At 36.4% G+C, this 16,083-nt stretch overlaps 1 protein-coding gene and 2 long non-coding RNA genes across 3 annotated transcripts; 2 read left to right on the top strand and 1 right to left on the bottom strand.

Moving 5' to 3' along the window:
* Nucleotides 1-1,243: 1,243 nt before the first annotated feature.
* On the bottom strand, nt 1,244-10,955 carry LOC109160318 (COP9 signalosome complex subunit 2-like). Its single transcript, XM_019308638.1, has 12 exons — nt 10,833-10,955; nt 10,596-10,688; nt 9,483-9,561; nt 8,766-9,006; nt 8,617-8,691; nt 8,395-8,529; nt 5,150-5,337; nt 2,753-2,821; nt 2,524-2,614; nt 2,149-2,283; nt 1,870-1,982; nt 1,244-1,702 (listed from the first exon to the last, which is right to left on the bottom strand). Exons 1-12 carry the CDS (start codon nt 10,840-10,842, stop codon nt 1,612-1,614), a joined length of 1,320 nt encoding a protein of 439 aa, XP_019164183.1. The 5' UTR covers nt 10,843-10,955; the 3' UTR covers nt 1,244-1,611.
* On the top strand, nt 2,830-4,860 carry LOC109160319. The gene is made up of 4 exons (XR_002050733.1): nt 2,830-3,227; nt 3,391-3,856; nt 3,888-4,453; nt 4,741-4,860. It is a non-coding gene; the product is annotated as an uncharacterized LOC109160319 (long non-coding RNA).
* Nucleotides 10,956-11,722: 767 nt separating the features above from the next.
* Nucleotides 11,723-15,334, top strand: LOC109160044. The gene is made up of 3 exons (XR_002050678.1): nt 11,723-11,808; nt 14,058-14,063; nt 15,324-15,334. It is a non-coding gene; the product is annotated as an uncharacterized LOC109160044 (long non-coding RNA).
* The last annotated feature ends 749 nt before the right edge of the window (nt 15,335-16,083 follow it).

The raw sequence follows: 16,083 nt of genomic DNA on the forward strand, positions 1-16,083 counted from the left end.
TATCTAGATTTCGAAATTTACCTATTTTTATCCAAACTTTAAATTTAAATAAAAATGCTCATTTCTACCAAAACCCCTCAAACTTGTTATGTATTGATCTACCAACTCAGGGTATATTGCTTCTGGCATCAATAAAAATATGAAATGATGACCCAATTTAGACCAACACAATCGTTATGCCTTGGACCCGTGTCCAGCATGCTTGCTGGACACGGGTAACAGTGCCGTTAGGCACTGTTATCTCCTTTTTTTTTTTTTTTTTTTTTTTTTTTTTTAATTTCAGATCACTTTGTTATAGAAGTATATGTTCATAATTTTATTACTATATGTTAATAACTATATATTCATAACTCCATAACTGTACGTTCATAACTCTATAACTGTACATTCATAACTCTATAACTGTACATTCATAACGTCATAACTGTACATTCATAACTCCATAATTGTACATTCATAATTTTCGAAGCTCTATGTTCACAATTTTAGAGCTCTATGTTCATAATTTTATCACTATATGTTCATAATTGTAAGTTCATAATGTTAGAGCTCTTTGTTCATAATTCGATCAATAACTGTACATTCATAATTCCATAACTGTAGATTCATAATCTCATAACTGTAGATTCATAACTCCATAACTGTAGATTCATAACTCTATAACTGTACATTCATAATCTTCGAAGCTCTATATTCACAATTTTAAAGCTCCATGGTCATAATTTTATCACTATATATGTTCATAATTATAAGTTCATAATGTTAGAGCTCTGTGTTCATAATTTCATAATTGCATAACTGTACATTCATATTCATAATCAAAAAAAAAAAAAACGCCGTTAACGGCAAAACGCGCGCGATTTTTTTTTTTTAACTAAATGACGCGTTTTTTTTAAAAACGATGTCGTTTTGGGCCCGGGTCCAGGGCATAATTTGCCAGACCAACATGGTCAGTCTTTTCTCGGCAAATTACACTATTGACGGTGGTACACATTGCAATGTGAACCACAAATAAATGTTCATTTTTAGTATACTAAATGTTCATTTTTAATGTATTAAAAGTTTCCTTTAGTAGTATACCTAAAGATAAACTTTAAAATTTTAAACATTTGATGTACTAAAAATGAACATTTTGTATACTAAAAACAAACCTTATGTCAATAGTCCATCTTGTGAACCATGGTGTCCATGGTATAATGATTGCCCTTTCTCCTTTGCATTAAATACTTTAGTTAATCCTATATACAGCACAAAGATTTTATTGCATTAAACTACAGATCTATATAAACTTGGTATACCAAGTGTAGTTCAAAAATTAATCCCAAATTTAACTCGTTTACACCCCTCACAAATCTGCCTAGATTGGCTCGGTTCCAACAAAATCCCCCAAAAGAATCAATTTTAACTAGTCACTTGGACAATAAGAACATTGAGAATCAACATTTACAATGTACTCTGTGAATGCAGTTTCAGTACTAAAAACATGCATATATCAAAAGTCAAAACCTGGGAAAACCTGATGCCAACCACTCGCTTTTATCCCCACTGCGGGCCTGAATGGAGGATAACTTAGTGCTTGCGTTCAAAGTATAAATGGAACAATCTCGATATTTAACACACTCGATTGCCGATGGTCTGATAGAGAGACTTGAGCTGTGTGTTCCACTTATCTATAGCAGTGTATTTCTTCATTCCTTTTGACCTGGTCACAACATTACAAATAAGAAAAATATATCATGTGAAACAAGAAAACGGAACAATATATACGGGATCTTGCCAGTTCCCTTCTGCAACTACTTTAAACTATTTTTCCACCCTAGTTCAACGACGCAAAGAAACCCAAAGGACAAAAAGGAGTAAAATTCAGACCTGTCACCACGTTCTAGCAGTCTGTTCACTTGATCAATGTGACCTTGTATACGATTATCCAATATTAACGAGACCAACAACTCCTCAACATCCTTTTCTGGTACATTAAGCTCCTGTACATCAACAAGTTTTAGTGAACAAAAAGCAAAGATAGAATAGAAGGTAAATAGGGAATGTGAAAAAACAATAAATAAATAAAAATATTAATTGAAAACAAAACAAGCGTCTCTGCAGCTTGCTCCCTTGCTGCAAAGATACACTGGACACCTATATAATCACCTTGGATATGAAGGGGATCCGAATCCTTGTGTAGGGTTTGATGAGCTTGAGCAACACCTGAGTCCTCACATTTCTCAAAAGATCTTCAATGTAATTCCGTATGAATGGATCATCCATTATTGTCCTTCTATTACTCTGAAATATTTTACAAGAGCAGTGTAATCAAAACCATGTTAAGGATGAGCTAATTCAAGGACTTCAAGGATTTAGTGATTTACTACAGATTTAGCACTTAGAAGAATGAGATTGATAGACAGAAATACACAGCCAATCAAATCAGATCGGGATTAAGCTGTCTGATTTATGTTTATTTCAAAAAATAAAATTAAATAAATAAGTTATAGTACCAAAACAAAGAAAGGAACATAAATGTACCTTAAGGATTTTTTCAAACTCTATTATCTCATTCCGTTGATACGCTGCTATTAGGTTTGTCATTGCCAAAATTTCAGGGTCATTTTTATATCTAAAAGAAACAATAAGAAAAAGATCAGGCACAAGAGTAAACACAAGTGGGAGAAAGTGCAGCGTCATTGAGGGAAGATATTCACTGCAAATTGGATAATTAGATAAATACTGATAGGTAAATCTGTTAACTACTTACGGCTTTGCCTCTTGGCCATCAAAAGGATTGACCTCAGACTCCATCAGCATATTTGCCAAAACCAAGTATCTGCCAAGTGGAGGGAAGCAAAACAGTGCATTAAGAACATAAATATAGATACAACAAGCTAATTTACACCTAATTAAAGTATGTATACTCTTCAGACAAAAGTCAATGATATTGTTAGGAATCATGGCTGGCAAAGAGATAGCACCATCCTGGCAAGGTGGAAGCTCTAAAGGACTAAATCAGGAAAAGAGAGAATAAAGCAATAAAAATACTTCGTATTGTATAAAACTTCAATATATTAACTAAAGGCTTAATAATTGGATTCTTGGGACTAAACCAAAACTTTGCAACCAATTGCATATTTAGCCAAGCCTTTTAATTTTTGCAATTCATACAGAGTATATATTTTTATTCTTTTGGTTGCAACATCAGCCTATCTTAATTTTGGTCAAAACTGACCCTTCAGGTTTAATGATCATATTATTATTTTCAACCTTTATAATTCAAAAAATTTCCCTTTGAAAGATTTTTTTCCATAAAATAAGCAAGTTGAATCCTCTTGTTATAACACCAAAACTCTAGTTATTTTAATACATATACCTTGAAATTATACAATGCTCTTGGAAAAGACAAGGGGATTCAACATGCTAGTTTTTGGAAGCTAATAAAATAAAATTATTATAATAAAATTAGAAATAAAAGGGTAGTTTTTTAAAAAATTATTATAAAGCTAGATAGGGTCAATTACGGCCAAAATGGGGAATTGAATGAAATTATAACAAAATAAATTAATTTTTTTTTAAAAAAAAGTTTGTATATATAGCAAAAATTTAAAGGTTTGGCTAAAAATGCAGCTGGTAGTAATGTTTTGGCTTTAACAGTTATTAAGGCACAAATTGGGATTTAGGGTGGTAGTATAATTTACACTCCTTCCCATGTACTCTGTAGTAGATATGAGTTTGAACCCCATCACCCCATCCCCTATCAGATCTACCAAAAAATAAATTATATATACAAAGGTTATACCTAATAATGAAAATAAGATAAAAAATCTCTAGAATTCCTAAACTACAAGTAATAAAATTATGCTGACAGGTAAAAAATAAAAAAAAAACTATCCTGACAGGTAAAAATCAATTGTGTGCGACTGCAGCTTTTATTGTCAAATATATAGTGCTATATTATGATGAAACAATCAGAGACAAGACAGACAATAACTAAGTAAAAGTCATCCAACAAATTTCTGAGAAATGTCAGAGAAACAGTAATGCAAAGGGTTCCCCAGAGATGAAGATATGAGTATTGAATATGAAAAAATATCTTAAGGCTCAAAATAAGCTTCCTAACAATGGAACTCGAAAAATGGCAGTGCTATTACCAAGAGAAATTTCCCTTCAATCTGGATTTTTTTTGCCTAAGTAACAAAGGCAAGTAACAGTGGCAGAACCACTCATAAATCAAATTGAACAAACTCAAAGGTAGAATTATCTACAGCCAGATTAAAATGGGCATATCTTAGGGACCAATCCCGAAGAGTATTAATCAAAATATAATAAAGATTTGATATTTAAGCAACCAGTTCTAGACTTCTGGCCTCTGGGAAGCACTACACCAAACTGCAGCACCATCCTTATAAGGAAAATAGTCATGATGCTTCCCCCTCATTCCTCATGGTACTCAAAAACTAATGATGTGCTACCTTCCAAAGTAACTTGGCATCCTTCAAACCAAGCTCCACCCCAATGACATTGGTCAGGATAACCACAATTCCCTTGACTGAAAAAATGCAAGTCCCATAAGAATATCCAGAGATACCAGCTTTGACATTTTAGATTCCACTACTTTATCATCTAGATTCTTTCTCACACGATACATAACATATAAGCATATAGCCATACACCATTTGGTCTTCTAGGCATTCATCACACACAGTTCCCCTCAAAGTATCTCAGAATCATGCTCTGTATTATTTACATCAGGTTCCAACTTCTTTTCAGAATTCAACCAATGGAAAATCATAAATTTTCCAGTTCATCTTTGAGTAAATGACACCACCCATTGTTCTAGCATACATTTAAGTTTTTGGTCCATTACAAATAAGCTTCTGTGGTTCACTTCAGTGGAAGGATCCCCCAGTACGTGTTAGATCAAAGAGAGGGTGCAGATACTTCCAACTAAAAATAAAATCAAGAAAATATCATCTGTTCTTCCTAGATGTTTAAAAGATAAAACCGAAATGGAGAACATTCACGGAATTTTTTTTTTAATGGTGTTATTTATTGAACTAAAATCAATGATGGTAGATGCAAAAAGTGGAAACCACTGAATGAAGGAAAGATAAAACAAAAAATGCATGTAAAAGCCAACAAAAATGAACTGTGATCATACTTTAAACACTGGATACGCCTCTGGTTTCCAGCCTCATCATAGTTCTTAAAAGCTTCAAAGAAGTCTGTAGCAGCATCTGCCCACTGTCTCTCTGCCATATGCATTTTTCCTCCACATTCACGAATTATTCCCATGATACGTGGGTGAGGAATCGCTGATTTGACTGACAATGCTTTGAGATATAATTCCTGAAATAAAAATATATTCATATGAATCTCAATGTAGTAATTTGTAGATTCAGAGAAAACATATCATTTCATTTTCAGAAAGAAAAAAAAAATAAAAAAATAAAAAATAAAAAATAAAAAGACTATTCCATCCATTTCGAGTGTAATGGCATGGTATCACTAAGACAACTATAAGCAAAACTGAATGGAGCACCACATCTAAAACTTGGTTTAAAAAAAAAAAAAAAATTGGAGGAAAAAGGCTCCCATCATATTCTTGAGGTATACAAGAGTACAAGACCATAAAATATATACTTTTTTAATTTGGAAAAACTGGACATTATTTTCATGTCCTGAAATGGAAATTATGACTTTCAAAAGGAAGGCAGTGAAGATTACCCATCAGTGCATTTAAAACCCAATTATGTACACACACACACACACAATTCCAGCAAATGGGAAAAAGAAAAGAATGAAAATAGTGGGCTTTTGCTAATTGGTTAATAAACCATTAACAAGTACTAACCCTCCCAAACTATTTAAAATTTTAACCCATTAATTGAATAATAAGCAGTTGCAACAATTAAATTCAGAGTCCACCAAACACAGCAACCTGCCTCTTAACCCAACACTCTTAGAAGTTTAAATTAGAAAAATCAACAGTGAAATAAGAGAGTAAGGAAAAAGTTGTATATACAACTGTGACTAACAAGTCAATCCTATGATGTATTTGTAAAGGATGGGAATTGAGAAAGGTATAATCTGTTCAAGGTTATCAAGGCGGACTTTCTAGGCGAGATGCCACCGACTGCCTAGTCGACTAGTCGACTAGGTGACCGCCTAGGTGATGACTAGGCGATGAATATTAAATAAATAAAAAGTATATATATATTGAAAATATCTTGTCTTGGGCAGCCTTTTAGCTGGCATATTTACTTCAAGTAGATGAATAGTTTTTCCTAGAATAGTGAAAAGTCTAGTATTTATTGTATATTGAAAATATCTTGTCTTGGGCAGCCTTTTCACAACCCTATTTACTTAAAGTTGTCTTGAGAAGATGAATAGTTTTTCCTAAGGTGGTGAGAAGTCTAGTATATATTGATAACATGCCAGAGTGAGGGAGTAGGTTTTGCTCGGAACAGGAGGACGACGCCGGAGCTTGAACCGCGCCGCCATAAGAGCCACCACGCGCCGCCGCGGTGCCGCTGCTCCGACACCACGCGCCGGCGCGTGAGGCAGATTCCGGCGACCTCTCCGGCTGAAAATTACACCGGTCAACTCGCCTTAGTGTGTAGGTTCTGCCCATGTATGTTTTGTGGAGTTTTGGGTTGTATTCTATACTTAGGCGAGGCGAGCACATTAGGCGTTCGGTCTTGACCGACCGGACGCCTAGGCGTCGACTAGGCGTCGCCTAGGCGACGCCTAGATAACCCTGAAGCTGTTAGAAGAATCAGCCCTCAAATTGCACAAAAGATCACAAATGCAGAATGGCATTGGCCGGCAAGATGGAAAATTAATACCAATTAAGGAATTCATGTAGCTAGGTTTGTTTATATTTCACTTTAAAATTTTAAAATTATCACTATCCACAGTTACCAGAGAAATTAAGTACCGAGACATGTTAGCTGCCTGGCTACAACATAAAACCTTGAGTAGCCAAGTGAAGAGCTTACTGTCAAAGTATGATAAAAATCATGACTAAAGATTCAAACTGGAAGGCACATATAATGTTAATAAGCCTTAAATTACTTAGATAAGTTTTTCTTAAATCACTTTGCACCTCATAAGTAATTTAAATTGCACAACCTTGAGTGTAGTAACACAGAATCAGTGCAAGTAGGCATCAGTGGGAAGGTAGTTTCATAAAAATTCTAAGGCATTCAAACCTGTTAAGAAATGGTTCTAAAAAAACACACACAGGGCCTATATTTAGTAGTTAACATGCTTATCTTGTTTTACTTTTTAATATGTTCTAACAGATCTGTGTTTGCCTAGTGTTGATCGTTTCTATTTTTTAAATAATTCCCTATCATTTTGTGAGGGAGCTTACCCCTTGCCAACTATTAGACCAATTGAAAGAAATACAAAACAAAGCACAAGATAAGGCAATTCTTAACAATTGTAAGACATTGCAAGGCTTGGGAATAAAGCATGAAAGGCATATTTTGGCAAGCTTGCTTTAATTTCTATTTACTCAAAAGAGTTTTACCACATCTAGCACGTGCTCTCCTATATGCTCAAGGAATTCATTCAAGGTACATTAAGTCTCCATATGCTCTCCTAAATCTGTGTTTATTTTCCAAGAAGATGGTTATTTGTGTAAAAAGGGAGTACTTTATAAGCTCAAATACCTAAAGAACCAAAATATTCATATAAATCTCTATCTTCTCAATTTACTTTTGCAAGCATTTATATTATAAAAGGCTATCTATTTTACCCTCTGCCAGTTCCCATCTTTATACCTTCTCAAATTACTTTTGCACACATTTAGGTTATCAGTGGGTAACTATCTCACACTCTGTCAAATCCCATCAATATGCACAAGTTCCTAATATACTGATGATGTTACCATTCACAAACGCATACTATGCATAAGAATCTCAATTCAGAAACAACCAAGCAAACATACCCATTGAGGCAACAAATAAAATAATAAAACAAAATACGAGTGAAAAAGAAAGAGAAGAGAGGACAGGGGAGTGGGAGAGTGATAGCTTATTAAAGAATCAAAGATAAGTTCTCTAGATGAAATTACATAAGGAGCAAATGACAAGAGCCTATTGATCCAATTCCAAATTGAGAACTACACTTTAGTCAAAGAGAACAAGTAGCAAACATGCCACAAAATATGCTATAATCATAAAGTCACGAGAGAACATTAATACCATAATTCAAAACTCTAATGCATGAATAAAGGAAAACATGATGGATAAAGTCATAAAACAGCAAAATGGCTAGCATAATAATGTACCGTCCATGGAATTATAGGCTTAAAATGAGTAAAAATGTACTCTTTCTTTCCCTTTAAGCATACTATTTATTGAAAAATATAAGAGGAGAAAAATATATATACCATACCTTCAGCTTTTTGTTATTCTTAGTCTCAGTGTACATCTGGATCTCAATTGCATATACCTCCAATAACTGTGTACCTTTCTTCTGATCATCTGAACCATCTTCTTTTTTACATGATTTATTTAGTTCCTTCAGAATCTAAATAAAAATATAAAATATCTAGTTAGATTAACTCTCCATCTTAGAAAGTAACAAAATAGCCAGAGGTAAGCTGACAAAGCATACTTTGCTCATTCGCCCATATTCACCCATATCAAACCAAATTTTGCACAGCTTTAAATTTGTCTTGAACCATAGCCTCTGCAAGACAAAGAAAAGCAGTGTGACTTCTTTGAGAAAGTTTATTTCAATGTCAGATGAAACTAGAATATGACCTCATTCTTTGCTTCTTCAAGGGCATTCAGTGTAGTCTGGTAAAACTCTTGAAGGAGGCTAAAGTTCTGATTAGCTGATCCAGAAACAAAATCCATGATATTGTTTATACACTTTTCACTGTAATTTCGCGTCACTGCTGATTTAATGTAGGTCAGCATTTCTCTGTAAGCATCCATCATTTCTTTGTATTTCCCTAACTTATAGTACAGCTTTACAGTTTGCTTTAAGGCTTTAAATCCCCTAAAATATGGAAAATGAATGTTAGTATAAGTATCAACTAATTAATGCAAATTTAAGGCAAACACTCCTAGTCCATAAGAAATGGAAGGAATTCCAAAACAATGCCAACATGCCAATACAAAATAAACCCAAATACAATGGAACAATGGAGGATCAGTATTGAGGTAAACAATCCCAAATCAATGAGATAGGGAAATACTTGAAGAATATACCAATTGCCAACATGCCAATCAAAAGACTGACTTCAGTCTCTAATAAGGGGCAAGAATCAAATTGCACCTAATTATATTCAGCTTTGTTTTAAGAAAAGAAAGGAATATAATGATTGGGACAACACCAGTCACCTTGCAGAGTAAATTCAGGTTACCAAACCTGCTTAAGATTCCTCAATATACTTTTACATTACCATAAATTAATTTTTTGATTTACCATATTCAGACATTCACATTTTTTTTTCAGAATTTCAAGTTACTCACCACTCAGCTTTCTCAGGTTCCATCCGAACTACTTCAGCAAAACCCTCAAGTGCTGCTTCTGGGTCTGTTTCAACCAGTCCTGTGAGCAACACAGACAAGAATGTCAATTGGGAGACATTAAATACAGAAAAAGAAGGCAAAAATTCTCAGGCACTGAAATAGGAAACACTTATTTGTGTGTGTGGGTGGGTGGATGGGGGTGGGGTGGGGGTGGGGGGAGACTTTAACAGCAATTGTCAGTCTGAGTTTGCAACCCAGGTCTCTTCACCAATATAAGTGTGAAAATATCTCCTTAATAATCAGTAATCACAAAGAAAACCAGTAGTGAAAATCGGCGTACTCTGCCACCATTTGCATTCAACAGGAAATTCATCCGTATGTGACATTTCAGATCTGAAGGTACTTGTTAATGACATTCCCAAGTTTCCTTCTTAATTTTCCAATTGATTTGTATCTCATGCATTTAGACATTTTAGCATATTCAAAACATATGATCCACATTACACATTCAAGAAAAGAATTTCCAATGGAGTCGTCTATTGAATCCTTCCAACTGTTTTCGAGACATGAGGTGCGATGTAAAACCCATTCTAAGAGGGCTACTATGCCGAGTTATTGCTTTATGCCATTGCTTTCCTGCATCCGTATTGCCATTTTTATTCTTTTCTCTATGTCATCATGTCACGTCAGTTCAAGTATTAAGAAATCCTCTCATAATTCCTTTTAAGTCTATATATGTATGAATTTTTACATAACAATGAGCACGCTAAGATGCTAAGTGCAGTGCTCCCCTGCTATCTTCTCTTAAGATGCACGTGAAAACACATGTTCAGATAAAGCCCTCTATGTACACACTATAATGGGCATATAGTATTAACCACACTAATGTATGATAAGCAAACAAATTACCTTAAAAGAATTTTAAAAAGAATATACAAGTATACACAAAACACCAGACAAAATAATAACAGCAACAACAACAATAACAACACTGCTACACAAGGCAAACCTAATCACCCAAAAATAAAACTTGATCATATAATTCAGACATTCAAGCATTGAACACTGAAAATATAAAATCTATTTTAAAACAAAGAAAAAAAAAAAGTAAACCTTTGGAATTGTAATATTGGTTTTCAATTTCAACGTCCTGCTCTTCGGGCTCCTCGTCGGAGTACTCGAAGCCATAATCCTCCATATCCGCATCTACAACATTAAGTCATTAACCAGAAGATAGATAAATTTTACACACTGTACATTCAATTCCAAAAAGTATCCAAAAACAAAGCAAATCGATGAAGAAAATCACAAGAAAAATAAGATGAAGTAAATAGATTGAGAGCGTTTTACCGGAACCCATGGTCGGATTGAATTAGCAGAGGGAAGCGAAGCGAAAAGGTGTGAAGTGGGCTCTGCAGTGCCGTGGGGCGTGGGGTATCGAGCTTTCGCAACTGCGTTTTGAATGTTATTAGCAGAACTGAAGGGGTCTTTAAATCAACCCGGCTCCGGTTCGGGTTATCTAGTTTTGGGAATCCAACATACAGAGATGGCTACGGGCTGGTACCCGATCCTCCCAAATTCTAATGGCATGTCTCATAGCGATAGAATTGCAATTTATTTTCCACTTAATTTTCATTCTCTGTTTCAACTTCTCTACTAACAATTATTTTTTCAAATTTATTTTTTAGATTAACGTTATAAAATTAACACAAGTTTAATTTCGAGTAATTTTTAGATATTATATTTAAAATATTTTTACATATGTTTGGTTTAAATGGAATAAATTTAATTTTTTTTACTTTTAAGTCTAATAATATATGTAAGATTTTTACATTTGGTAACTGAACAAAATTTATATCTGTATACAACATAATAACTAAAAAATATATCTGAACCACTAACCTACAAAGTTCACCTAAAATTTAGTTTAGATAATATTAATATTTTTTTTTATCTAATATCTAAAATATTTTTTGAATATATTCATTTGAATGACATGTATATGAATATATAACTTTTACTTTGAATTCTAATATATGTGAGATTTTTCAATATCCGATATCTAGATCGAACTTGTATTACGATGTAACATAATTAAAAATGTTCGAACTAATAATCTATTGAGTTCAATCAAAATCTAAAACATTATATATTTAATTCTTATTTTTGATAATGTAAATAATGTCTAACTTTAAAGTGTAAGCAAATAAGTTATGTTTAAATAAGTAAAGTAGTTATAGTGACATATAACTAAATAGATGATAGATGATTCTGTTTTCTATTTAGAAAACAGTTTTTAAGAGTGTTCCAATTTTCTAGAAAACTGGTAAATCATGTAAAGTTTTCAAAATGGAAAACTGTGCTAGTAAACATGTTTTCTGTTTTTTATTTTCCAGTTTCCAGAAATTTCCAGTTAGTAAACGGCCCCCAAAAGTTTTTAGAGCTTAGTTGGAATGAATTGTGTTGGTCTCGAAGGATTTGGGTTACAAGTATTAGGACTCTATGTATTTGAGTTAGATTATGACTCCCTATCATAATCCTCTTGTGATTCCTTCTCTATATTCCAGTATTAGGAGGATGGTAATGGCAGCATTAATGGCAATATTCCAGTATCTTGTATCTTTAATTTGTAATTAATTTCATTGAATACAATTCATTCAGTTCTCATCTGGTATTAGTTAGCTAGGGTTTATGATAATTATTGTCATTAATGCTGCCATTACCATTGTCACGTGACTTCTGTAGAAGTCCATGAAAACAAATATTCAAACACAAATAGTTTGAAGAGCCCAACTTGTCGGGAAATTATTATATGCAATAGCACAAGTCGTTTTTTGAGGAGCGCCACATACTTCCTCTTCTTCAACAGAGAATTAGAAGCGAAGGACATCCGCTTCGCAGCAGCAGCCGATGGCATTGAACCGGGGGTACACCATGTGAGAAGCAGCCCCGCCAGCGACGTGACAAACGTGGGTTTAATATTCAATGTCAAATTTGTAATGGTTCTGATCACATAGGAGCCAATTGTTTTCAGTGTTATGATGATCAGTGTTAAATTTGTAAAGGTTTTGATCACATAGGAGCCACTTGTATTCGGCGTTATTCAGGGGCTTTGGGTTAATTTGGTGTTTCAGGATGGTTTTAGTGCTAACACCTTGTCAAATTCTCATACTTGGGTTCCGGACACTGGAGCCACAAATCATGTAACTCTAGACATAGCTGCCCTTTCTACATTGGAGAAGTACACTAGTAATGACACTTTACGTGTCGGTGATCGTATGAGTTTGTCTATTAGTAATGTTGGCTATGCTACTTTTGATACCCCTTCTAGGTCTTTTACGATGTTTGATATATTACATGGTCCTGGTCTGTTTACCTCTTTATTATCTGTTCAACGTTTTGTTATAGATAACAATGTGTTCTTTGAGTTTCATCCTTCTTTTTTTCTTGTGAAGGATATCACCACAAGGAAATCCTTCTATGGGGCAATAGTTTAGGTGGCCTATACACTTTGTCTGTTCTACGTTCATCTCCTTCCGCATTTCTCTCCGCTCGTTCTTCCGCTTCGGTTTGGCATGATCGTTTGGGTCATCCTCATCAGCGTGTCCTTAGTCAAATTCTTTAGTGTTGTTCGGTTAGTGGGTCTAGTCGTACTATTCGTTGTAATTCCAGTTTATGCTCAGCGTGTCAATTGGGAAAATCTGCACGTTTCACTTTGGCATGTGTTGAGTCTTGTTAGTTTTACGGCTTTTGGATGCCTGGGCCAACACCACCGTAAAATACTTAAACAAGAGTTTAGATGAATCAAAGATTGGAGTGAGGAGAATAATGAGGTATTATTTCTTTAGAGTTTCGGCCGCTAGAGTGCCAGAATTGTCGTCCCTTTACACGGTGATCCCGGGGGATATTTATACTAGAGTACAAGATTCCTACGAGGAAAGTAGGGCTGACGTAGAGCCAATTCTATATGGGAAGTAGGGTTGACGTAGAGCCAATTCGGATATGAAATCCAGCCTACCTCATACCATAACTGTCTAAGCTAACAAAGGAAGCTACTTAAAATAAATAAGGAAGTCTCCGCAAAATCTGCCTGTAACCGCCTCTGGACGCGTACCCAGTCGGTGACGCCTTGGGTGCCAAAGAGACGTCCTGACGAGCCACAGTGCTCGGGCGAGGACACCGCGACCGCGAAACTTGGTTGCCCGATTGAGTTCCTGAGTGGTACCCGGTCGGGGATACACCGCCCACGGAGCCTGGTCGCCCATCTGAATCCCGCACGGCATTCAGTTAGGGACACACCGACTACCGAAGTTGGTCGCCCATCCGCGTCTCCTATAAGATCTCAGTCGGGGACACACCGACTAGCGGGCCTGGTCGCTTGAAGATGGCTGACGGTGGTCTCCAGGCGCCTTACATGACGATTTGAGATCATAGGTGTTGCCCATCTGCTAAATATTGGGTCGTGCTTGAATTTGGCTGCCTTGCTCTACACCCCCGACCGGCTATCTGATTTGGGGTATCTATCACAGTCCCTCACTTTTTTAGGTTTAGCCGCGCGATGACTTTAAAAAGTAGAAAAAAGTCAAGGAAGCGTCAAAACTTCCTAGCTGCCTTGTTTTCCAATACTGACTGGTCCCTTGAGCGTTTGGTTGGTGTCTCGTGGCTTTCCTGACTAATCCCCACTTTTCCTGACTGGTTCTGTGAAGTGGTATGGTCGCTGTAATGCAACTATGACTACCCCTGAATTTCGTCAGTTAGGGTTTTGAGACGCGCCTTTCCATAACCGTCTTGTCAAATGTTACGTCACTCTTCCTCACTGTCCGATCGAGGACACGTGTCACGATCTCGACGGCCGTCCAAGCCTATAAATACCCCAACTCTTCCTCCCATTCTCCTCTTCGCATCTTCTGAGCTTCAAACCCTCCAGCGCTCTTTTCCCACCTAAAACTCAAGCCTCTTTCTTTTCCGGCGGCCGGCGTCCTAGCCCACCAAGTCAATTCCGTTCACCTCCGGCCGTCGTTCTTTCTCAGGTCAGTTTCTCCTCCGATATTCCTCTTATTTCCCTTTTCTCTTTCTTCTTCCCGCTGTTTCTTTATGTCGTCATCATCTTCATCTTCGTATTTTTCCGTCGCAGCGACCATCAGGGGAGGACTGCGAACCCTCCTGCCACTACTTCCATGGCAGCGGCGGCGGGAAACTTACCGTCGGCGGCCCCCACCGACCCCCTGGTTGACCAGGAGTCGGGGTTTTTTGATGTTCTTGATTAGCCAGTGGGTCGTCGATCTTCTCTCTGCGAGGTCGATTTTCTCCATGCCCGACGCTACTGGGTACGCTGGCCGTAGCTCGCCGGCCGGGTGACTGACTGGTGACTGATCCTCCCAATTGACTTGTGACACAACACTTGATCACCTCTACCATCCATATTGCGGGGTTAGCTAATCACACAATGCAATTGGCACATGATCTTAATCCGTTTTTCCCTTATAGTTTCAATATATTTCAAGCATCCTTTTCCTATTCCTCTCTTGTCAACCCTCAACTTAACCATACACTCGCTTGACCAAGAATCTCAAAGTATGACCAACCTCACCGTGACCCTTTCTCAACACTTCCAAGTTATCATTCCTTGAGTATATTAACCCGAGAATCTTTATTCCTACTCTTCTTTCCATCACATCCCCGCTAAAATAATAGACTGTCAAAATGGCGCCGTTGCCGGGGAATGGTAAACGGTAGTTTTGAGTTCGTGAGAAAGTGAGGAAGTTCAACACTTTGAATCTTGATTCAAGTTTCCATTCAACCATTTCTTTTCATTTCTTTTTGTTTTTCTTTACCCTCGAGTGTGGCTACTTCGAGCCATACGAAAAGCATGGAAACACATATAAAACAAATAGTCAAGTTGGTATCCGAGAGACCTTGGGGATCATTGCTAAGCACAACAAAGAACAATCCTAAAGAAAGAGTAAATTCCATATCAATTCAACTGATCCCAGGGACTGAAAGTTCCAATAGAGGAAAGAAAGAAGATGCCAACAGGGACAATGAAGAAAAATCTAGCAAAGGAAAGGAGGTATTGCAGGACACAGACGCAGAAAAGAAGAAGGCAAACTCCAGATCAGTAACGCCTCGTTACCGACCGCCAATTCATTCCCAAAAAGGTTGGTGAATATGGACGAACTGGAGCAACAAGGTAAATTTAATGCTTTATTGAGAAAACTTCATATTAATATGCCTTTTCTGCACACCTCAGGGGAAATGCCTAGTGATAAGCCTCAAAATATGCTAGTTTTTAGGAGCCTTTTTAAGGAGTTCTGTGCATGTTTTGATAGGAAAGTCTTACACTTTAGAGTGAAATGACCTAAAAGCACGGTTTAGTATGGAAATGCCTTCCTAAATATATTTTATTTGTTTTTAGGTACTTTTGGACGGAAAACGTGGTAAAAAGGCCAAAAAGGAGCAAAGCCGGAAAAAAAAGAGCGCGAACGAGGACCGAACACACCGTGACTGTGCACGAGAGAAGGACCGAATGGGAATTATTTCCCATTCACGCCCCTCCTCACGGCGTGAGGGTCCCGTGAATGGGGTTTAAAGGCACTGGACA

This window comes from Ipomoea nil, unplaced genomic scaffold, assembly GCF_001879475.1.
Source record: "Ipomoea nil cultivar Tokyo-kokei standard unplaced genomic scaffold, Asagao_1.1 scaffold2845, whole genome shotgun sequence".
Lineage (NCBI taxonomy): Eukaryota > Viridiplantae > Streptophyta > Magnoliopsida > Solanales > Convolvulaceae > Ipomoea > Ipomoea nil.